General features: G+C 47.1%; 1 protein-coding gene across 7 annotated transcripts in view; it reads right to left on the minus strand.

Annotated features, from left to right (window-relative positions):
* Positions 1–6,853: 6,853 nt before the first annotated feature.
* Positions 6,854–23,592, minus strand: part of THRAP3 (thyroid hormone receptor associated protein 3) — a 32,293-nt gene continuing 15,554 nt past the window's right edge. For 5 of the 7 annotated variants that reach the window (XM_009284732.2, XM_009284734.2, XM_019473542.1 and 2 more), the window contains 10 exons: positions 21,863–22,024; positions 17,289–18,194; positions 15,080–15,820; positions 13,965–14,137; positions 13,364–13,475; positions 13,040–13,124; positions 10,470–10,654; positions 9,667–9,859; positions 8,850–8,999; positions 7,448–7,679 (listed from right to left, as the gene is read on the minus strand). In XM_009284732.2, the coding sequence (XP_009283007.1) occupies positions 7,458–7,679; positions 8,850–8,999; positions 9,667–9,859; positions 10,470–10,654; positions 13,040–13,124; positions 13,364–13,475; positions 13,965–14,137; positions 15,080–15,820; positions 17,289–18,194; positions 21,863–21,999 (2,904 nt within the window). In that variant the 5' untranslated portion in view covers positions 22,000–22,024 and the 3' untranslated portion in view covers positions 7,448–7,457. Of the gene's footprint in view, positions 7,680–8,849; positions 9,000–9,666; positions 9,860–10,469; positions 10,655–13,039; positions 13,125–13,363; positions 13,476–13,964; positions 14,138–15,079; positions 15,821–17,288; positions 18,195–21,862; positions 22,025–23,592 lie in introns of all 7 variants that reach the window. The other 2 variants (XM_019473543.1, XM_009284733.2) reach the window with 2 other exon arrangements.

A 23,592-nucleotide genomic window follows, 5' to 3' on the forward strand; every position in this document is an offset into this window, starting at 1 on the left:
GCTGGGCGGCCGCTGGCCCGGCACCCGGGGGCGTGCAGCAGTGGGATGGCTCAGCTTGGCCGTGGTGACCGGCACCGCATTGAAGCCCTCAGCATCTGCCAAAGGGAGGGTGTCAGCACCCGGCGCTGGCACAGGGCATGGCCCCGCGATGGCTGCAGTGCCCGGTGCCAGCACCCAGCGCCTACCTGGGTCGCTGGCTCTGCCCCACTCCACGTCAGCCGAGGCGCAGGGCTGGGGGGTGCCGGGCCTGGGGACGGCAGAGGCAGTAAAGCGGCACAGCCGGGCCATGCTCAGCCCTCCCAGGGGAGACACCAGCCCCGCTCCGGAGACCAAGCATGGACATCAGCACGACCCCGGCTCTGGGGGCATCGTGGCGGCCCCCAGATGCCCCGGCACGGCCATGTGTGTCTTACTTGCTCGCCAGCGTGGGTCCTGGTTTGGCCTTGGCAGGGACGGGGGGAGCAGGAGCCATCCTCTTGCTGGGGGGGAGCTTGGCCGGCTCCATCCTCACTGGTGCCAGGAGCTCTGGGGAGAGGACGCAGGGCTGGGGCTGGGACCAGCACAGCAGCGCTGCAAGGCTGGGCGAGAGCGGGGCAGGAAGCGCTTCCCGCTGGGGAGCCCCAGCTGCGGCCATGCCCCGGCACTGGGAACCCACCCCGGGCATGGAAGTCCTGTCCCGGGCAGGTCCCCATCCCCGTCCCTCCCTCCTCCACCGGCCCCCAGCCCAGGGACTCACCTGGGTGCTCCCCCTCCTTGCCCGCCTTGTCCTTTGCTGTCTTACAGGCTGCCGGGGAGCAAAGGGGCTCGTCAGGCACAGGGGGAAGGACCCTCATTATGGCCCCTCTCCCAGGGACCCTTTGGCTGGGCAGGGCAGCCCCCCCACCCTGCTAGGACACGGTCTCCAAGGATCATCCCAGGGCTCGGGGTTGTGTGTGGGGACAGGGGGGGTGCTGGGAGGAGGCGCCCACAGGCAGGACTGGTAGGAGATGTCGCCCCACGGCACTGCTGGGCCCATGGTTCCCACCAGCACCATCTCCCGCATCTGCCATGGCTGGCAGCAATGCTCGGTGGGACCCGACCAGCCCCATGGCAGCTCTGCCCCACCGCCCCCGGCACCGTGTGCCCAGGGCCCTGTCTGCTGATTCAGGGGCAGCCGCCCCTCCAGCCAGCCCTGCACCCAAACCCTGCACCCATCCCTGCACCCGGCCCGGCTGCGGTCGGCGCTTCCTCTGCATGCGGCAGAACAGGCAGCTGCAAACCTCCCCCAGAGCGCCGGCACTGCGGCGCGGGCAGGATGCCGTCCCGCCGCTGCCTACGGTGCAGCAGCATCCCTCTGCCACCGAGCCCCAGGGTCCCACCGGGACGGGCCCCCCCAGCAGAGCAGGATATGGGGCACCAGGCCACAGGCATGTGCCCATGGACACCCTGTCCTCATGGTGGGACACCCTGTCCCTGTGGTGGGCCACGCTGTCCCTGTGGTGGGCCACACTGTCCCTGTGGCAGGCCACCATGTTCCCATGGTGGGCCGGCAGCCCTGATGCCACTTGGTCCCTGCTGCTACCAGCACTGTCCTCACTGTGGCAGCCTTGCAGGCACCAAGAATGCCTGTGGGTTTTATCCACCCAAAGAGATGGCCACAGCCATGAGGGCCGCAGGGACAAGGACGGGGACGAGGGGGCCCAGCCCTGAGGGTGCAGGGAGCTGCCCTCCAGGCTCTGGGGCTCCATCGCTCCGAGCGGCGTGGAGTCGGTGGTGCCTGGGGCTGCCCGGCATCCCACCAGCCCCTGCTCCTCCTCGGCAGCTCCCGCAGGTTCTGGAGCACCAGCACAGCCCAGGAGCAGTGTGGCCCCATGCAGTTGCTGCCACCAGGACAGTCCCCAGGTGCAGGACCCCCAGAGCCATGGCCACTCCATCCTACCTGCTGTCGCGGGACTGCACACGAGGCCGTGCTGCGCGGTGCCGTGCCAGGCTCCCCCGGCTGCCACGGCCCCACACCATGCATGTGACGCAGGAGGAAATGGGCTCCGTGCTGGGAAGGAAGTCGAAGCAGAGCACACCTCGGTGCCGGTCCATGCCGTGTCCCCACGCCCCATAGGGCTTCTCCTGCCTCCCAGCATGGCCAGCCCCCCAGCTGCCCCAACCCACCTCGCACCCAGCCGTGGGGCTGCCTGGCCGTCCTGACAGGACACCGAGGCCCCCAGGGCCGGATGGCCGCCACAGCCAGACTCACCGGACTCTGCATCCCGGGATGGCATCACTGGCCTCAGCTGCGGGAGAGCGGGGTTGGGTGACGATGCTGGGACCGCAGGCAGGGACCGTTGGCATGGCTCAGCCCCGCAGATGCCAGACTTTGGCCTTGCGGAGCCCGCCAGGGTGCAGGGTCTGGCCGCATGAGCCCTGGAGCAGCATGGGCAGGTCAGTTCCAGCACAGCCCTCACTCACCGTGGATACCAGCACCGGCAGGAGCTCCACGAAGTTGTTGGGGAAGAGCCCTCTCTGGTGCCGGCACTGCCCGTCCCACCAGCCCTCGACCTCCGTCTGCTGTAGGCAGGGCAGGTGTCAGCACCAGGGACCAGCCTCGGGGCCGCCCCTGTCCCTGCACCCCCTCACCTTGCTGAGGACCCGGATGACATCTCCCCGCCGCAGCGGCAGCTCGTCTGGCAGCTCTGGGGCATAGTCGAACAGGGCCCGGCAGAGCTGCGGCTCCTGGTCTGCGTGGGAAGGGCAGGACGGGGCTCGCAGGGTCTGGCTCCTCCCCAGGTCCCCCCAGCACCCCAAGCGAGCCCCCCCCCAGGGCACGGCCCCGGCCCATGGCATGGGAACCGGGTGACTCACCCAGCTCTGGTGGCAGGACGGGTGCCCGGTGCTGCGCCACCAGCTGCGGCTCTGCCTGTGGGAGAGGAGACCCGCTGGGGCACGAGAGTCCTGGCTCCAAGCCAGGGACCAGCCCAGGCAGCACCCGCTGGCTTGCAGAGCCCCATGTCCCCTGAGCCCCAAACTGCCCCGGCATGGAGCTCCGCCCCCCCCCCCACCTTCTCCTCCGGCACTGGGAAGGGCTTGGACATCTGCTTCAGTGCGGTGTCAGCCTCGCTGTTGGGGCGGGCACCTGCGAGAGCGGGGAGAGGATTCCCTGCCGCGGTCAAACCCCGAACACCGGCGGGGAGCGCAGCTCCGGGGCCCGGCTGTGCCAGTCCGCAGCTCTGGGTGCCCATGGGGAGCTGTGCCTGCAGCCGCCGGCCCCACAGCATAGCCCGGTCCCACCATGGTATTGCTGCCCCAGAGCTTCATCGCAGGGACACACATGATGGCCCCGCTCGTGGCACAACCAGCGCAGGGAGCCCTGCACCGCCGGGACCAGGCCAGCTCCCTTACAGGCCGCCCTGCGCCTGCACCCAGCCCTGGCACACCCCAGCCCCAGCTCGCCCCCAGCCACCACCACATGGGACGAGCCCAAGGCAGGTGGTGGGCCTGGGGACCCAAGGCAGCAGGGTGGCTCAGTGACAAGGGCCCGGGCTGCGGGAGGCCGGGGCTGGGGCTGCTGCAGGGCAGCCGGAGCGGAGGAAGTCACAAAACTGCTGCATGGAAAGAGAGGGCTGGGGGAGAGGAAGGGACCGGGAGCTGGGGGCAAACCCACGGGGCTGCCCTCCTCCATCGGCACCTCACGGCTGTGCCGGAGGCTGCCAGCAGGCTTTGGTACAGCCAAATCCCCGCAAGCAGCCACACAGGAACCGCCTGGGCTGGGCTGTCTGGGACGACGGCAGGGTGAGCTCAGACATGGCGGGACCAGCACCCCCCCAGCCCCCCCTGGGCACCTGCCAGCTGAGGGGAGTTCATGCGGTAGCGGTAACGTGCAGGAGCCAGGCGGTCAGGGCTGCCGGTGCTGCCGCTGCCTGGCGCTGGCATCTGAGGAGACCCGAGGCTGCAGCTGCAGTGTTATGGGGAAAAAAGGGGCACCTGCTCGCCCTGCGTGTGCTTGGTCTCCTCTGGGGTGATCCCACCCGATGCACAGACACCACTGTGGCCTCTCTCCTGCCCAGATGCTGACTCACACCCTCTGAACGCTCACACCTTCACTACAGGTGATTCACCACCTCCCCTGGCATCGCTGCCTGGATCCAGAGGGAATTTGTCCCAACCCTCTCACTGCTGCTGCCCGGTGAGCTCGGCAGCTGCCAGCTGGGGAAGGCGCGTGTGCTTGTGGCAGCTCGGAAAAGCTGGGGGGTGGCTTGGGCTATTGCTGTTAAATGGTGGATTTAGCAGAAGCAGCCAACTCCAGCTACCACTGCAGAGCGTGGAGGGGATTCATGGCTCTGCGACCGCTCCTGCCAGCCAGGGAGGTGCCTCGCTGCAAGGCGAGGCGAGGGGAGAGGAGAGACCCCAAGCTCCCACGGGTACAGGAGCAGCCCCAAGCCCCCCTGCCCGAACGACAGCACCCAGAGGCAGCCCCACAGCATGGCCATGCCCAGCGGCAGCTCTGAGGTCTTGGCCCTGCCCGCACGGCGCGTCCCTACCTGAGCTGCACGTGCAGGCAGCAGCCCAAATCGACCGACACAGGCACGGCTGCAGGGCCGGCGCAGGCTGCCGATCCAGGGAGCGAAGCACTAAGGCAGGAGTCGCACCCAGCTGCGCATCTGTCACCTTTGGTGTAGAGAGGGAAGTGAAACCTAAACCACAGAGGGGTCAAAACCCACAAACCGCAAGCACACAGGGCTGGTGTGGCTGTGCCTCTGAAGTCTCTCCGCAGAGCGCGGCAGCCGGAGGGGTCATTAGTGACCCTGGGGCTCCCCGGCTGGTCCTGGCCAGCGCTTGGTCCAGGCTGGCCGCATGAATATTCCTTTAGACCAAGGGCGTTTGACTCGGCAATACTGAACCACAGAGCAGGGAGGGGGCCTGAGGATCAGCACCGGGCAGAGGAGGCTGAGGGGGGGGTGCAGGTTTCCGTTGGGGAGCAGGAAGCGTGCTCTCCCCTGCGTTTGGCTGTTCAGGCTGAGGAGCCGGGAACACTGGGCGCCCTTTGTCTCAAGGGCTCAAATTCAAGTGCGAAAGAAAACATGAACCGTTAACCCACATTACTGTCTCAACTGCTATTAGCCAACACCATTAACCAACACCAGCCAGGAATGCGTCTCTGCAGTGCTGGCAGACACATAAATTCACCACGAAGGCTGCACACCCAGCATCCCCCCCCCGTAGATGTCAGAGCAAGGAGCAATCTTCCTTTGAGGTGGCAGCAATGGAACAGCATTTACTGCCTGGCACCAGTAAATGCAATGTCCAGCTTACTCGGCTGCACCTGACAAGCACTGGGGTTTACTGCTGGCGTAAAAACAGGCTGCCTGGGGCCGTATCTTCAGCGAGGAGTTTGGGTTTAGAGCACGGATGGAGCCGTTCTTCGTGTTCACAGGTGACACGATCCCTACTGGCGGAAGGGCTGGGAAACGTGGCCTGCAGCTGTCATCCCCCACCCCTTACTACTAACACAAAGGGGTTAAAAGGTCTATTAACCACTTAAAAACCAGCAGTTGCTTTTAGCAACTAACTTAGAGAGCATGTCAGGCTAATGGTAAAACAAATTCCCACGTGCTGCCTGGCTCTCGCATCTGCAGTAACATGACTCTTGAAAACGCCACCCTTGCAGTGCCTGCCCCTGCCCCGCTCCCGGAGGGGGAACTCGGGGCTCTGCTCCTGCACGCCCTGGTGTTGCGATGGCACTTTTTCTACTTGCTTCCAAGTGCAGCACTCCCCACCTGAAGAGCCATAGAAAACAGGAACCTCTTGTGCGTTGCACCAGGAGAGTAACTGCTTGCAACTGCTGCTTTTTAGCAGTGGGGGCAGCCCCGCAGGCAGGGGGTTGAGCTTCCTCTTCCACAACTGCCGCCTGGTCCAATTTCTCTTCCAGGGCCACCGCGTTTTAAAGCCTCCCTTCCCAGCAACTCTTCTGCAGCTCTGCCCTGGGGCTGGCCACGGGCATTTAGTTCTTCTGGCCTCACCAGTTAATTCAGAAGGCAAGTGTGTGGCGACAGGAGCCCCCAACTCAGAACACAAAACAAAGCAGAGTTACACCTACTACTTATTTTATTGTATTTTATTTGCATAAACAAACTTCAGGGCTTTGCTAAACAGGAACTGTTCAAGTCAAAACAAACCAAACTCTAGTTGGTGTGTGTGGAGAAACAGCACAGCAATCCTGGGGAAGGGAAGGCAGAGATGGAGAGGAGAGGGAGAGCGGTGTCTTTACAGCACGTGCACACTGAGCGTCGGTGCATGGACATGCCTCTCCTGCTACGAAGGCTCACTGACTCAGCCAGGGAACTATTTGCAAACTCCTTCAGAATATTTTTAAGTAGAAGATAAAAAGAAATACATCATAACAGCTGTCCTTAACCAGCACAGGAGGGATTTGCCTTTTGTTTTTATAAAAAGATTAATAAAAAATATTGAAAAATTCTCATCTCCTTTTATATTTTTAACCTAGTAGAATTCTGAAGTTTCTTAGAAAACTATGTTACCTTGGAAAGAGCACTCAAGTTCACAACCAGCCGCGAAGAGGATACACAAAATGCCTACAAGCAGTTTGGGACTCCAGCACACACCAGGCCTAACAGTGTACACAAAGAGTGGTGAAAAGTAGGGTGTAATTTTTTTTTTTTTTTAAACCATGCTAATTTTGTTAACTTTCACAAAGAGTGGTGAAAAGTAGGGTGTAATTTTTTTTTTTTTTTTTAAACCATGCTAATTTTGTTAACTTTCAACATAAAAGGAAAACAATCATTTTTAAAAGGCCCTAAACTCAACTGTTACATAAAAAAATGTTTAAAAAAAATCATAGCAGTTTGGTCCCAACGAGTTAACATTTAGATGTTTATTCACATGCTTCATTGTTTTCTTATTTATAAGAACCAAAAATAGTTTCCAAAATTATCATTTAATTGATGTTACTATATACGTAAAGGCCTAAATAAGTAGAGTATGAATTTAAAAAAACTGAATACACAATAGGGGAGAAAAATTTGAACTGGCGAGTTAATCCCGACCTTTACTATTTCAAATTATAAAAGAGAAACAAAAATGTCAAGACTACTGGGTTAAGATGGGCACAAACCGAAATCCACATTGTCTTCAAAGCCTGTTACCAAAAAAATAACCGACCATTCAATAAGGTCACAGACGAGAGAAAAATCTAGGATCTCACCCAGTACTTGACCTTATTCAGTCCAGAAGGTAAGTCTTTGGGAAGATATACTCCACGAGTGGATCCAAGCATAAATGATTTATCAGTTCTAGTCCACACTTAGGGAGGCTAACTCTGGAAATGCAGTTAACTTCGGGATTGTTTCAGAGCTCCTCTCCGGGGCTCTGCTCAGCACTTCAGGATCGCCCTGACAATCTCCAGCACTAGCACTGTGCCGAACCCCTTCCCTCCCGCCAGGGCTCTCGGAAACACGCAGACACTGCGGCTATTCAGCCGTCGTCTGTAAGGTGTCCTTCTCCTCTCTGTTTTCTGTTCCGCTTTCGTCATCTTCAATTTCTCCTTCTTCTCCGCTGAATTTGTCATGAGCCCACTTGGGGCTGGTGCTTGACTTTCGGAACATGAAGCGACCTCTTCCTCGGGGGAAAGCACCCCGACCACGGCCTCTGTTCACCCACTTGTCCGCACCTTCGCCCTCCCGGTCATCGTGCTGCACAGGAGGAAGCCAATGACATCAGTTGAAGCAGACTGACTACTCAGTGTAAGAGCAGAAAAACTCTGGCTTGCGATACGCAACCCTGCAGCACGAACCGGATTGCCGTGTTTATGCCACAGCGACTACTGCCATCTAAAGAGAAATGCTGGCTTGTTTTGGGGAAGAAAAACAGCAGATGCAGGCAAGAATGCACAATCGCTACACAGGCTCTTTGTGCTTGGCAACCTGTCCTTGCTGACAGGAAGGTCTCTATAGACTATCTAGGGGTGGGCAGGGGACGGGTGTCTAGGCCTGGAGTACCATTGCTGGCTCTGCAACTCCATGATTTAGGTGTTCTACACATTTCCCCTTTACTTTCTTGCCAATCAAACTGCTTCGGCAGCTTCGGTCCTTATTGCTGGGTACTCAGGGAGTTTAATAACACGTGCCGCTTTCAGGAATGTTTTGTGTGAGCTAAGGCAGATGCAATTGGTACAAGCTGACACGGACCACGTCTCTGGGCTCAAAATGATCCATTTCTGTACTTTAAGTGCAGTGTAGAGACCAGATACCCCCAAAAATTACAATTCTGCCTTCAACAAGACCAGAGAAAAATGCAGTAATAAAATCAAGGCTTTCTTGTTTGAGGTACAAGACTGAAATACTGCATTATTTAATGAGAAGATTAGAGATCTCAAGTACCCCAAATCAGGAAGAGAAAAAACGAGTGTCTGTTTATAACTGCCCCTTTTTGAAAGAACACAGTCAGACAGGATTCTCCCAGATCAATGCCTGTTAGTATGGCAGACTGCTATCACCAGAAATAAAAAGGAACAGTACTAACCCATCCAGGAAGCTGGACGCTTTATGGGGATAGAAGAACCAAGAAATGCAGGCCATCTGCACCACAGACTAGCAGATTTAAGCTGCATTTCCCACAATACTGTGAAACATGTGCTCTTTAACTGGCCTTTAGGATTTCACTTAACGGCAAACCACTCTACAATGAACAGGAACAAGTTCTCTTTAGCTGTGAGCCAGAAGCTTCTCGTGAAGAAGTGTCACATGAAGCCCTGAGCTGGTGGATTAGATAGTTTAATGACAGCTGGCGCTTTCACCCCTAAAGCATTTAAGGCCAGATATACCTGGAGTGTATATACATGTTTCAGTACTTCAGACACATACCAAGTAGTACTTCTTGCTCTTAGGTGTGTACTCTGGATCCCACTCCTCATCTCTGCTTCGCTTCTGGAAGTCGTTGTTGCCACCGCTGTTGCTGTTATTGTTGCCTGAAAAGTTGCCTCTGCCCCATCCTCTCCCTCTTGCTCTGAACTGCTGCAACAGCAAAACATGGAAGAAAAGTAAAATGGTTGCGGTGGCAGTGCCCTCCCACCCCCAGACAGCTTCCAGGGCTACCAAGAGATACAACATCACTTCTCTAACCATCCAAGAACACCTTTAACCTACCATGAAAATAAGAGTACATTTTAGGGTTTTCTAGCTCATCTGATCACACAGTGCATCACAGTTTCTATAAAGCTGTTTAAGATCATGTAGAGGCATTTCCAGAGCATCCAAGAGAAAGCATCTGATAGATACAATATGCACTGCACGTAAGACGTCTACGTAGCTAAGGCATAAGAATTGCAAACAATAAGCGTGGTTATGACCAGATGAGTCACTTTGGTAGCCTAACCCAAACTGACTGATGCACATCATGCTGCCCATCGGGGTTGCTCAGCAATTACTAATGCACAAAAGCTTCCAGGCTTGATTCTGCTCCATACATCTTGAGCTCAACTGCCCAGACTACATCCTTAGCACCCTGCTTTGTGCTCCAGACCTGGAGCGATCATATTCTGGCTCATCATCCACAACCAGACAATGTCTTTGTGGTTCCTCCTTTATGGTTTGCTTTAACTGTGAAAGAGCAATACACAACGGCCGCTTTTTGACTGCTTTGAGAATTGATACTTGGGGCAGGGGGTTGGAGAACACTTACAAAGGTCCCTCTAGCTCTTCCTCTCTCATTTGGACCAGTGAATTCTTTAGTCCCAAGTCGGGACTTGTCAAAGCCTGTGGTGCTTTCCTCCCTCTCCTCAGTCTCCTCAGGATACTCCTCTGCTTTGACTGAATGAGAGGACCGCGAAGATGACGAACTGGACCTGGATCTCTCGCGTACCCTTCGGTGTTTCCTGTTTCAGTGATAGGAAACGGAGGTGAGGGGGACACCAACAAGGTTAATAACTCAGTCGTGACTCGTTTGCTACAGAACCATTTCTTTATCACTCCCCTATCAATGCAACGCTCTCCTTTTCCTACTACGAAAAGGAAAAGCCATAGTAAGAGCTCAGGATCAGCTACAACATGCAGCTCTAACACAGGTCCCAAGTCTTCTCCAGAAAGAACTTGTTGCTTCTTTCTAAGGTGTTTGTACCATCTACTATGAAATAAGCATGCATCTACAGAGTTCTAGTAAAACAGGAAATTAATCTAATAGAAAAGGATTAAATTAACATTAAAGCGAAGTCATTTAAACATGGCTGTTCTCTACAACACAACGGGAACAGGAAGGAAAAGTGACTCACCCATTCTGACACACGGAGCCTTCTCATTTACCCTTAACAATTACTTAGTGTTTCAGATAGATATAACGATATCAAGAAGACATGCAGAGGAATAATTCACGCCACTGGAGGAGTTTGTGTCAAAAGGTGTACAACTGTATGTACACGATGTCATCTCCAACCTTAATAGCAGAAGTATGAAAGGCAGAAGGAAATGTCTATTAGGTTTTCTACATACTTTTTCTTTGAGCCTTTGTGACTTTTCTCCGTTTTCTCAGTTGATCTTTCCCTTGAGTGACTTGAATCTCTTGAGTCCACCGATTCTCTGGATTTATCGCGTTTAAGATCTCTTTCCTTATGTTTTTTACGGCGTTCAATATCAAGGCGCAGGTCAACAGGGTCGTCCTTATATTTCCCTTCAGCCTACAAACGCAGGGAAGAGGGTAGAGTTTAATACAAAGGTTTACAGTGCACTAGTTCAGCACCATTACTTTGCTATTGACTGCACAGACTTCTGGAGAACAGGAGTTTATCTGAATACTAATCAATAATCCATTTTAAGATGTAAAATAATGCACTGTTAAAATAAGTTTTTATTTGTCAGACTTCAATTTTCCTACTGCTTTTTAAGATCACTGCTTTTTAACTTTTATTCTCCTCTTTTAAACAGCATTAGAATAGCCTGGTAATAGGGGAGGGAGAAACACAGAAGCTGACGCTTATTGTACACCACAGCCAGTGAGAGATGAGAACAACTTGGAAATCCAGTCCAACTGATTATGTATCAGAACTACAGCATGTCAAAAATGTCTAACAGCCCGTGGACGTTTGTCACTGAACAGCAGCATGCTTGCTATCCTGCTGACAGACATCATCTAGCAGCCTGGAAGGAATTTTAATCACCAGGTCTGGAAACAGTACTTTGGCAGAAGCAAAAGCTGTTCGCTGCTTGGAGATACCCAAGATAGCGATTACTGATCAAAGTGGTAAGAGATGGAGGCCACTGAAATGCAGCAATGAAGTGCATCTGGGAGAATGCCAACATCCCACTGATATGTATCCACTAATATGTCTGTCAAGAAGATTTACTCTGTGGCAGACGTCACCTATAGCACTCCTTCCCCCTCGACTGGAAGGCACCATGTGAAAGATGCCAAGAAGTCACCACAGACCTCTTGTATGCGTTTCTTCACATAATCCTAGCAAGTCTACTAATGCAAGCTACCCCTGGTGTTTCACAAAGCAAAAACCAACCAGCTGTATGAAAAACACTCAACAACTAGCTTTTTTTTTTTTTTTTTTACATTGTTAATTTAACAAAGTCTGGTAATGCTTGCTTTGAGTTCTGTTTAAATTTCTGCTTATATAATGGATTAAGATAGTTTCTTTGGAAAATGAGAAGTTGTGTTACCTGCGTATACTTTAAGACCAGTGGTACCTGGATGAGATTCTGCTGACTGCACATACAGGAGCAGCAAATTGACAGTGGCTGTGGTTCTGACAAACATTTAACTGAGTAGCAGTACGTCTGCGGGAAGCCTGTACACGATGTTGCTAGCAACAACATACAGCCTCCATGGCTGTGCTCAGCGATTGCTACTTTATTTACACAATACTGATCTTGGGAACTGTATGACTTGATATGCAACATACATCATATTAATCGTCTTGAATTAAATACAAAAGGATTAGTAATTCTCTAGCTATTAAATTTTTTACTTACATGAGTTTCTAAACACTTTTTTGTTTAAATAAATATGTCAAATAACGCAGGAGTGAGAGCAGGCGTTTTGTTTTGGTATTTTGCTCTTCTACTTTCCCCAGGCAAAGAGCTTTAATTTCTACTCTGAGAATAAAACTGCTCCCAACACGATGGATGACAGATAAGTGACAAAATCAGCAGCAGCTCCCTTATGTGGTACAGCAAACACCTATTTGGGTTTGTGAGGGCACGTCTGTTTCACGGAAGGCTGGCGAGCTGTTTGGAAACCACGTTTATAATACACTCTGCCAAGCTGATGCTCAGAGTTCAGGCCCATCAAATCCATCTCACCATCGTCCATGTCAAGCCACAAGTGTGTTTGGAAAAAATTGAAAACAAATATGAAACAAGTAAGGTTTCAGCAGGACTGTTTAAAATCTGTTCAACGTAAATATGTATGAAGGTGAACAAACAAAGGTTAAAATCCCAAACATTTTACGTTAAGCCATTTTTACGATTGTTTACAGTGAGTGCAATGGCTTAACATTCATCTACTCAGAAAAGCTAATACACTAAATTCGAAATGGTCTGGATCTACTAAAACAAGTGCTGAATGTTAAAGTAACAGCAATCAACAGAAATGGTACAGTAAGTTGTTAGAACAAAATTTATAGTCTGCTTAATAGTGTATTTGGTTTAGATAAGTATTTAGTTTTACTTTCCTCTTTTTGACATGCATGTCTTTTTGAAAACATGGTTGGAAATATTGCATGTATACAATTGATTTAATAATACTTACAAGCAGAAAAATATCACAAAAAGTCTCTTCTCTCATCATGGGCACTTGTTCCAAAAATCCTCTCTTTTTTCTCAAGCTCACCTCAATTGACTTTGGGGTCATTTACCATAGTCTAACCACTTCACAAAGGTTGTTGATACATTTTTAATAAAAATTAACCCTTTGTAGTTCATTTTTAGAATTATGCCCATCCTTAAAAGAAAAACACAAACTTAAGTAGAGAGTAATTTAAACAAAAACATCACTGTTAAGTTCATGCCCAATGCACTCATTTTGTTGAATTAAACTAATCAGAATAACAGTTCACCTTGAAGCCAGGATCTCTGGAACTTTTCGTTTCCTCTTGAGAGAATCCATGTTTTCTAAAAGTACTGGGAGATATATCTATCCTCCTAAAAGTAAAGAAAGTACACACATATAATCTTGCTCGTAAGAAGAATCTGAAGTTTTTAGATCAAATGTCATTTAAAGCAGGCAAATATTTCCAAAGGTACTTAAAACTCCCCATATTTTTCCTTTTTTTTTGCTGAAGCTAGTTATATACTTGAATTATTCCAGAATTATTCCAGAGTTTAAGAGAAGGAAATCTGAAATACCCCTGAAATGTTAGACAGTGTCTAATGGCACCAACCTGTGGATTTCAGGGCTCTTCTTGTTTTTAGCTGCATCTTGTTCCATTCCTTTCTTTAGATATTTGGTAAAGCGTTCATTCAGTGTCATTACTGAAGACCCAAAGTGATGCTCTGTTGGGGGTTTGAGTAAACAATGCCAAAATATTAATACAGTTTTTGTAAAAAAGACAAAGCACATCAGTCCTACAGCTTAGTCAAATTCAGATGCAGGACTCGTGAAGCACACTGGTGATGAGCTCGCTCTAATGCTGCTGACAAATTTCAGTTTCAATCTTGAAATTAACAATTTATTCAAGTGAGTCACAAATTCACTAGAATACACAAATTCTAAGCCATAGTCTATCTGAATATTGCTCAGGTAAAAACAAGAATGCCTCTTCTACCTTTCCAGAAGAAAGGTCATTCATGTAAATAAAGACGACTCACGATCGGGCTGCTATTCTCATCTATGGCTGCTGTATCTCATCTATTCTCATCTATATAATTCTATTTACTGCTGGAAAACAACTCTTTCTGCAGTAACTAGAGTGCATGAAACCCACTTATCTGGGCAAGGGAGGAGTGAACCTTCATCTGAGGATACTTGGACTTCTGACCTACCTCTTACATGATGGACTATAGTCACTATGTGTTGAGCAAACAGTTCAGAAGGACTTCGCTGAGACTGAGCAGACTGAATATGATGGAAAATCGAACGAAATTCTTGCTCTTTTTTGTTGCTGTGCACAAGGTCACGACACAGCTTACGTTCCTGAGCCAATATGCCACTTGGACTAGAAAAAGAACAGACCACATGAAATTGAAGAACAGGGTAAAGGGAAGCAGTTTAAGATGATTAATGTTTCAGAAGTTGGAAGCTGACCACATTTTTTATGTAGTATTATGAAGGCACCTAAGAACATTCAATAGCATGAGCAGGATGCTTATTTAAACATCTCTAAAATACACTGATCTAGGTTACTGTAATAATTCAGGTCACTTGTTATTCTGTATTTGGAGGGCTGTGCAGGTATTAAACACTGACATCCCGTGAAACACAAGCCCATTCTCACACCATTAGCTGGCTGTGATCTTTTGCTACTGTTCCTAAATTCTAGATTAACCTCTAACATCCCACGGAGCTTATTAACACTTACTGGCTACTGCTGTACAAATGTATTTTGTATTTTCTGGAATAACTTTTTACTGCCTTAAGATTTCTTGAAGCAATGCTGAAGTGGCTCTCAAAGCTTCCTAGAGTTTCAGTAATGCTATGTTGAGAATAAGAGTAGTTAAACACACTCCAGAGAATCAAATGTCATTTAAGCAGCACTGTAACTTTACCGTACCACTGAGCTTCTAGCAGCAAGAAGCTGTTGAGTACCTAACTCTTTCCAGAGCCTGGTGTAGCATGGAACCTGATGCAGAAGCATTTACATTCTGAACTAATCTTACATCTAGTTGTAGAAAAGATTAGGAAAAGTTGTTTAACCTTCATGCTATACTTTCACCATCTGCAAACTGGTAACGCCTCTAACCTCCCACCACAAAAAAAAGGGTCACACAAGTATTATAATGCCAGAAAAAAAATTACACTCTCTCTCCAAAAAAAATGCAAATTGTGATGCAATATTATTTAGCCTTCCTCACACTTGGCAAGCATATGAGGATCTCAGGAAGAGAAACAGGAAAAAAAAAAAGGCCAATTAACCTCCCAAAAAATAGCAAATACTTACCGTGCAAGATCTTCATCAAAGGAATCCATTCGAATATTGACCTGGGCCTCACGAGTAATGGAAAAGGAGGATTTGCCAGGAGCTAGCCCCTCTACTTTGGTGCCTGGTTTCTCCTTTACCTCAGAAGCCTTCCTTGGTGGGGGGGAAGAACTTTTTTCCTGGCTTGATTTGTAAGTGGTCACTCTAAAATTCTTTTCAGGAACAAACCCCCTGTGACCTGGTTCAGCTCTCTTGGATGCTGGTCTCTCTTCTTTTTTTGATCTTTCAGAATAGCTTTCCTCCTCCATTTCATCGGGTTTCCTTTGCTTCTCTTTTCCAGGTGGCAAGAACACCACGCCCTCCCATTTTCCTGGCCTATCCTCTTCTTGACTTTTACTTGAAGTTGCTACGACTTTAGACATAAATTTGGGCTCATCATCAAATTCCGAATCTTTTCGGCCCTTTGCCTTGTCTTTCTTTTCCTGCTCATCTGTTTCCTCTTTGCCATAATGACTTTCCTTGTGGAACTCCGGGACCTTTAGCTTGTCAAAGTCATCCCGGAACTTGTAGCGCTTGGGTGACTGGCTGCTGCGGTATCCCTTCTCGGAGTCTGCTTTGGATGCATAGGGGTCAGATTTTGCCTTTCCATCTGTTGATCCCAACTCAGAGAAATTCCCTTTTTCTTTAGATTTTTCTTTTTCAACATTTGTTACTTTCTGTTCTTTGTCTTTCCCATTCTCAGTCTTCTGCTCTTCCAGATACCTGTTCATAAAACAGACATTACAGCAGTTCTCTTACTGAAAATCAAAGAGGTTAATACTTCAGTTGAAAGCAGTCAAATTTTAGAGAACACCAAGCTATGCACGTACAGAAAGCTGTCTCTAGGCCCTAAAATAGTTCAAATGTAAAGCAGATTACTCAGCCTGGATTTAGACTTTTAGTTCTCAATAAATTCAGCAAATATAGAAGAAAATGGATATGCAAAACTGATGAAATGAGGCTTAAGAACAAATAAAAAACAGCTTACCCACAGATTCATTTTAAGGAAAATAGTAACATCTTACCCAATCGGTTTATTTACTTACAAACCTGGTTCAGGAGAACAACACATCAAAACTTTCAAACTGGGCTGTTCTGCTTTAAACAACACACTGGAAATAAAAGCCTCAAAAGCTACTTCAAATTTTGGATGCAAGTTTCATAGGTAAGCTAAATATTTCATGACAGACTGTAAATACAAATAAAAGCAAAGAGGTTAACAGAGGAGAATATTTATTTTGCTGGCAGAAGACAAAACACTTCTAGTGAGAACAACAATTTAGCTAGTTTAAAGCATCAGAACTATGTTTTAAAGCATTCATTAAGCAAAACCCTAGCTTTGAGGAAACAGTGGTAAAGCCCAAAGTTCAGTGCTTTGGAAAGCCCAAACAAGAGTTACAGCTGTTTTTTTTATTTTTCTTTTTAAGTTTCAGACATCCTTAATATAGAATCAGTTCAAAATAACTTTAAAAATAATAAAGAAAATATTTAAAAGCACTTGTGAATGCTACCGTATCTTTTAAAACAAAGTGTCACCTTCAGATACGAATCTGCAGTGGACTAACCAAGCAAACAGAAACATGGTAGGTTGATGCCTTCTGCATGGAAGGATGTCTTAATTTTAGTGATGACCTTGGTGCTTTAGTTTCTCATACTACCCACATACACAGGCACAAGCACTGCAACTACACCTGCCTTAGGCTGCTTGCAGCAGGACATGCAGTAAGATTTAATTGAATTTTGCTAATTTATAATACCTAATGCGATTCAAGAATGCAATACTAAAAAAATGTCTTTAACTGAAAAGTAAATAGCTTAAGAAACGCAAGCTTCCAGTGTGCACTGTTGGGTTGCTAGAAAAATCTCATCGGGCACATCTTCACTTCAAGTGTTCAGGAGCTATGAACGTTTTTGCAGGGAACCTACGCAACCTTTAGAACTATCCAAGTCAGAAAACTAACTCCAACTTCCTACAACACAGGGCTAGGTCTGTATTTTGTTCTGTAATCTAGACAGTACCAGGCCCAAACAGCTGGCAGCTTGCTAGCATGGCACCCTGCACACACTGGGGCCTCATTCCAGCTGGAGCCTGCACGCACACCGAGAACCCTTACAGTGCTCATGGAGGGCGCCTACACATGCAAGCTGGCTTGTCAAAAAACACTGCAGCACAACAAAACGCATCACTTGCCTTTTTGAGAAGGCTCCTCCTCCAGGAGCTGTGGTTTCCTCCTTCTGAGATGTACTGTAAATCGAACTGATTGGTGTTGGACTTTTGCACACAGGGCTCTTCCTTGTTGGGCTCAAACCTGCCGAGCCATGGTCAAACGGACTCTGATGAGAGCCTGCCTGAAAGGAGGTGCTGCTGCTTTGTAAAGCAGAGCTCATCTGTGATGGGTTGGACAGCGGAGGGCTCGACTTTTGCAATGGACTTGGCCGAGGAGAACGACGCCTCACCACAACCGACTGGAGTGGGCTTTTTAATGCAGGACTGCGTTCCCTTGGGCTAAGTTCAGACACAGAAGCTCTTGACGCTGAACTTGTACCATAGGAGGTCATATCTTGCCATGGTTTTGATCCCTCAGATGCCTTGACATCTTGAGCCACTGCTCCTGAAAATGGCTGCTCCTTAGACTCATCACCTTGATTATCTCCTGCAGCCTGAGATGCCCGGGCATCCTTGGAAGATGACTTTTTCTCCTTTCCAGATTTACGCTTGGAAGATTCAACTCGGCTATGATTTGAGGAAGACCGGGAAGAGGAAGACCTCCTTGACCGATCAGAAGATGACTTATCAGAATTTCTAGAATGACTTCTAGACCTTGGTGAAGGAGACCTTCTCTTGGGTGAGCGAGAGCGTGACCTCCCTCTACGAGGGCTATACGCTTGGCGATAATTTTGCCAGTTTGACCTGTAATTCCCATATCCTCCTCGGTTATACTGGCCCCATGGATAAAACCCTCGATTTCGGCCACGAAAATAATACGGTCTCCTGTATCCTCTATTATGACCTCTGAAATCCCGGTTCTGATAGACTCTCGGATGGTTCCTTTCTCTGTTATGAGATGGAGAATATGATCTTGAACGGGACCTAGAACTGATAAAAGAAAAAAATTACACAAACATTTTAAAGTTCATTCTTCTGTCACAACTTTTTATTCAAAGCCTTATAAAAAAAGAATTTGAAAAATTAATTTCTAAGCTTTTAAAAGTAATTTCTTTGGTCTACCCTCATCCAATTGAGGTATTACACTTTGCCCTCAATAAATTGCCATGGAAATAACTTGTATCTGTGATACTGCCAAACAAATATTTGACTTCAGGATCACTGCAGAGACCATGATGGGAACACGTTGCTCTTCATTTTTCTAGGATGAACCATGGCTGCTATCCAGCTTTAGAAAAAGTGACATATCTCAAACTTCCAGCCCATTATAACTCAAGGTCAAGGTTATACCTCATCTTAGATCTCCTCCATAAAGAAGTATTTCTTTATGCATCTCATGCTACCATTATTGGAACAGATCCAAAATCTTCCTGTTGTGTCCCTCAGTTCTCTCATGTGCTTTTGCAATTCTGATAATCAAGACGAAAGCCCACTTCTTTGCCAGGCAGGTTAAATAAATTGCTACACCTCAACATGAGAAGAGCAGTACTGGAGCCAGCAGCACACTGCTCTATAGTTTTAAGTTTCAAAAGGTGCACCCCTTGCCACAATTCAGAAGCTGGAGCTCCAAACAAGTGGGGCAGCAGAGGGATGCACTTGCTCTCCAGCCTGACGCCACGAGATGGCACTGTTCAGTGTCCCTCTGTTCGCCTCCATGCCATGCACCAACATTCATAAAGGACAGAACTGAATCCAAGACAAGTACAAAGCCTGTAAGAATACAGATTTAAGTGGCAAAACATTAAGGGCTAATTGTTCCAATAGTCTCTTGCACTAAATTTTTGGAGCTGCAGCTGTGTAACTGTTTGAAAGCCACACCGTAGCCCAGGATAAAATGCCAGCTTTACAGTAAATATTTCACAGCTGTTGGAAAAACACAAACTTCTGCTGAAAGTCTGAGATTTTAGCAACTTTGCATTAGTAAAACAGAGAAAGCATCCAAACTAGTAAGTTTAAATAGAAAAGAGGTTTTTCCAAATGGAATTTTAGTAAATAATATTCACTGAAACCATTCCCACAGTTCCTTCTTTAGAGCCAGTCAGCTCTAAAACTCTCACTGGTCATACTCCAATAGACGTGTGTTGCCAGTCTGTAAAAGAAGTACAGCTCACTGCTGCCCCCTCTCCACTCACACCCCAAACCCCCAGAACGTAAGGGAATGCAATGCTGCCGTTAGAATTCCTACAAGATTAGTGTACACCCATTCAGAGAAAAACTTTTGTTCTGTTTTTATTTTTTCCACCTATCAAATACATTACAGTTTAGCAGGAAACAGTTTACTCATACCATAGTCATTGCTAGCAAACAGTTTAATGATAACTTTAACATATGCTTCATCCTTTACTTCAAACAAACAAAAAACCTATGCAACTTATCTGAGACACTTCCTCATTCAAACGACGACGAGAAGGAAAAGCACAGAGGCAGACGGCAAGAACCTACTACAACGAGCCCTAGTCAAAAGCACTAAGAACACATATGCTCCCATTTTCAGACAACTGCTGCATTTGTGATCAATTACCAGCAAGGGACCTGTCGTACACCGCTTCCAAAATCTGTTCTATCATTTGAGAGAGGCTTGCAGCAGGAAAATTTCACGCCAAAAGTGGTAGAGATTTTTTAACAATAAATCTTTTTAGAAAAATACAGTAAACATTATGCAAAAGAAACACCGCAAGTAATAATTCTCCCAACTCTGCCAGCCCCTGTAGCTAGCCAGCTAACACACACTGCTCCAGTTCTAAAGCACCTACCATTTTACAATAGGTAAAAATGAAAAATAAAGTCATAAAGAAAGCAAGAAATATTAGGCAGACTCCAACATGGCAATACAACTTTGAACAGTACACCTACCAAATGAAGAGTAGAACAATTTTTGTGGTGTACGCTGAAGCCCACAATAATGGACTTTTATGCCAAGATACCACGATACCTACCTCAGAGAATATCCTAATGCCATACAAGATGACTTGCCTGTACTAACCCCCTCCATTTTGATTCTTTTTTTAAAAAAGGAGTTATTTACAAAGCACAAGTAGATTCGGCAGCAGCACAGAGGAAACAATCATGTTTGCACAGGGTGCCTTTGTTTTCAACTGTCAAAGTTCCTTCATAGCTAGGCAGATATTCCCAAATGACCACGTATCTTCCAGCATTCCCACTTCCTTCTGCAAAGAACTCTGACTCAAGTCTCCGCCTCTAATTTAGTTTTGTCCTGTCCTTCTCTCTCCAACTGTACATTTATTAGAGCCTCTGCATTTTAAAAATCTCTTTAATTGTTAACAGTTGCATGTGTTTACAGCCTAATAATTTTCAGAATATGTGTTATTAATTTAACATTCGTGAAAAAGCAGCTGAACATCATTATACCCAGTCCAACTGGAATGTCTTTGCCAGATACAAAATGCTTAGCCAAAAGAAAAGGAGAAAACAGATATCCTGATATCCAGGGAAGAGATGAGCCTTTAACCGGCCTGACCAGAAGCAATTCAGGGAGATAAGAACAACTATTACGCACTTTAATGATTTCTCAAAGTTAACTGCAGTGAAATTAACTATCTACTTTATCCATCCAGAATTCTCATTTCTGTTAACTGACTTCTGTATATTGGGAGAGGCAGGGAAACAACAACAAAAATTGCCCCCACCTTTCACAGCAGTATCTTAAACTGACATTAAAATTCATTTGAATTCATTTTTAGAAAGAGAAGGAAAGCATGTAACATCCGCAAAGGCTCTTCAAGTCTGGGATCAGTTAAATTAAAAGCTTAAAAAAACCCCAAAGATGTTTAACAAAACAAAGGAGCATGTTTTGCTATGGACCGTCCCAACTCTTCTTCCCCACTCTGACTATGGAACACCACTTAAACTCTCTCACAGCAGTAAAGCAAATGTCTGATCAAAAGCATTTCCAATCTCAAAATCTCAGGTCAGGATAAAAAGCTATGATTTTTTGCACTCTGTCCTGCTTTGGCAATTTCAAACACCATCATTAACCATGAGTACTTTTAGTATAGGAAACTGGATCTCGGAGATTGTGCATACTTTGCATTGGGAAAAGCACAATAGGCTATCCCATTATATACAGCAGCAATTAAGAACTGCAGAAGAACATGGGAAAAAACCCACATGCATTTTGACACGGGCTTCTATTAATACCTTCGAGGAAAAACAAAGTACAGAGGTCTTCTCTAAGGCCCCAGTCTAAAAAGGCTGTAACAACTCCACTGTGGACTGTACCCTTGACAAAATGAGCTATACTAGCAAAAACACCTTCTGATTTAACGGTACATTAGAGTATCTGTTAGTATGCATGTTAGGGGAAAAAGACCTGCACAGAAAAGGAAAATTATTGTTCACCAAAAACATGCTACAGAGACCAGATTAAGGGCTCAAAAGAAGTATCTTGACAATGCTGAAACAGTCACAATTCAAAACAGTACAGGTTGGCAGTAAACAACCTAAGACACAGGACACTACCTGTCCTAGAACCTAATCAAAATCTTTCCCTGGAAAAGAATTAAGTGACAAACCATCTGAACAGTACAGAGAAGAAAAACATAGTTACACCCTTTGGCTTCAGACCTGCATGCCCTTACCTAAGTCTGCGTTTTCTTGACCGTGAGACAGAACGAGAACGGGAACGAGATTTGGAGAAGGACCGTGAGCGTGATCTTGATCCAGACCTCGAACGGGAAGAACGGGATCCAGATTTTGATTTGTTAGTTTTAGACATCTTTGCAAGCACCTGTCAGTTGTACCTGAAGGAAACAGGGAAAGAAAAGTATTTGAAAAACGAAGTCATGCGGCAGATTTGAGAGAACAGGCAACATCTGGCAACCTGACAAACTACAGAGTGACACGAAGCTTGATAAGACTGGAAACATGAATGTTGGAAGCGGCTGCCTAATAACAGATGAATAGTGTTGAGCTCAGAATAGAAGGTTTATTTCAGTCTAAGGAGGAAATCTGCAAAAAGAATAAAAGGCTTTCAACCCAGAGTAATTACAAATTTGAGTGCTACAGTTGAAAGCAAGAAGTTAATGCAAAATGCAGGAACAGGCAGAGGCCATGCTGCTAGCTTAAGCAAGAATACCTTTAAAGAGAGAAACTATTTCGTTTCAGTCACATCACTATCAATACAGCCAGCTGTCACTGGTTTAAAGAACAAGAAATAAAAAGGCTTACCGTCAGAAAAACAAAAAACCCAACCCCCAAAGTCTTCTTTAAATTTTCAGAAGGAATCGCAAACAAAAATGATAATCCAAGATACATGAATATAACCCTATTTGCACAGATCTCCCTCGCTATGAACGCCCAGGTTAAATCCTGGACATACGTGTCCTGTCTGCTTGTGCAGTTTATGTAGTTGCTATGATCACTTACAAGCGTGTATCACCCAGCGCAGAGTTCTGTTGCAGCCAAATTAATTCAGACATCCTTCCAAATATTCACAGAAGAGATTACGCTGTAGCATTAAATGACTTGAAATAGCTATAATTATGAACAACCTGGGCTATTTTCAGGCATGTATCCAGGCAAAGGTTAAAGAGTCCCTTAAAAGATGTTTCAGGGAATACAGTTTGACCACATAATTGTTTTCAGTTACACCCTACCTGATCTGTTCTCTTGTAAACATCAACTTTGTATCAACAAGCAAGATTTTTCTAAAGGATTTTCATCATCTCTTACCTCCAGAGAAAGAAAAATATTCAGGACTATTAACTTAAGAGGGGTAACAGTCATATTGTTTACATTTGGAGGTTGGTGCAAATTTTTATAAAATTCAAGATGCTGTATTTCTTTCAGCTGGTTAGATTTTCCCGTCAGTATCCAAAAAAGTCAAATGCGTAACAGTTTTGCAGCTTCCAACAGGGACCTTCACAAACTTTCCCCTCCGTGCTACCAACAACTCCCTTTTGTGACCTCTCTTCCACAAAGGGCTGTGGAAGCAAACCCAGCATACCAGAGATGGGTCGGGAGAGCTCTAGTGCCTTTTCATAGAATCATAGAATAGTTTCGGCTGGAGGGGACCTCTAAAGGTCATCTAGTCCAACCCCCTACCGTGGGCAGGGACATCTTCAACTAGATCAGGTTGCTCAGAGCCCCGTCCAACCTGACCTGGAATGGTTCCAGGGATGGGGCATCCACCCCCTCTCTGGGCAACCTGGGCCAGTGTCTCACCACCCGCAGCATAAAAAATTTCTTCCTTATGTCTAGTCTAAATCCACCCCCCTTTAGTTTAAAGCCATTCCCCCTTGTCCTGTCGCAACAGGCCCTGCTAAAAAGTTTGCCACCATCTTTTTTATAAGCCCCCTTTAAGTACTGA

This window comes from Aptenodytes forsteri, unplaced genomic scaffold, assembly GCF_000699145.1.
Source record: "Aptenodytes forsteri isolate BGI_AS27 unplaced genomic scaffold, ASM69914v1 Scaffold7, whole genome shotgun sequence".
In the NCBI taxonomy this organism is placed as follows: Eukaryota; Metazoa; Chordata; class Aves; order Sphenisciformes; family Spheniscidae; genus Aptenodytes; species Aptenodytes forsteri.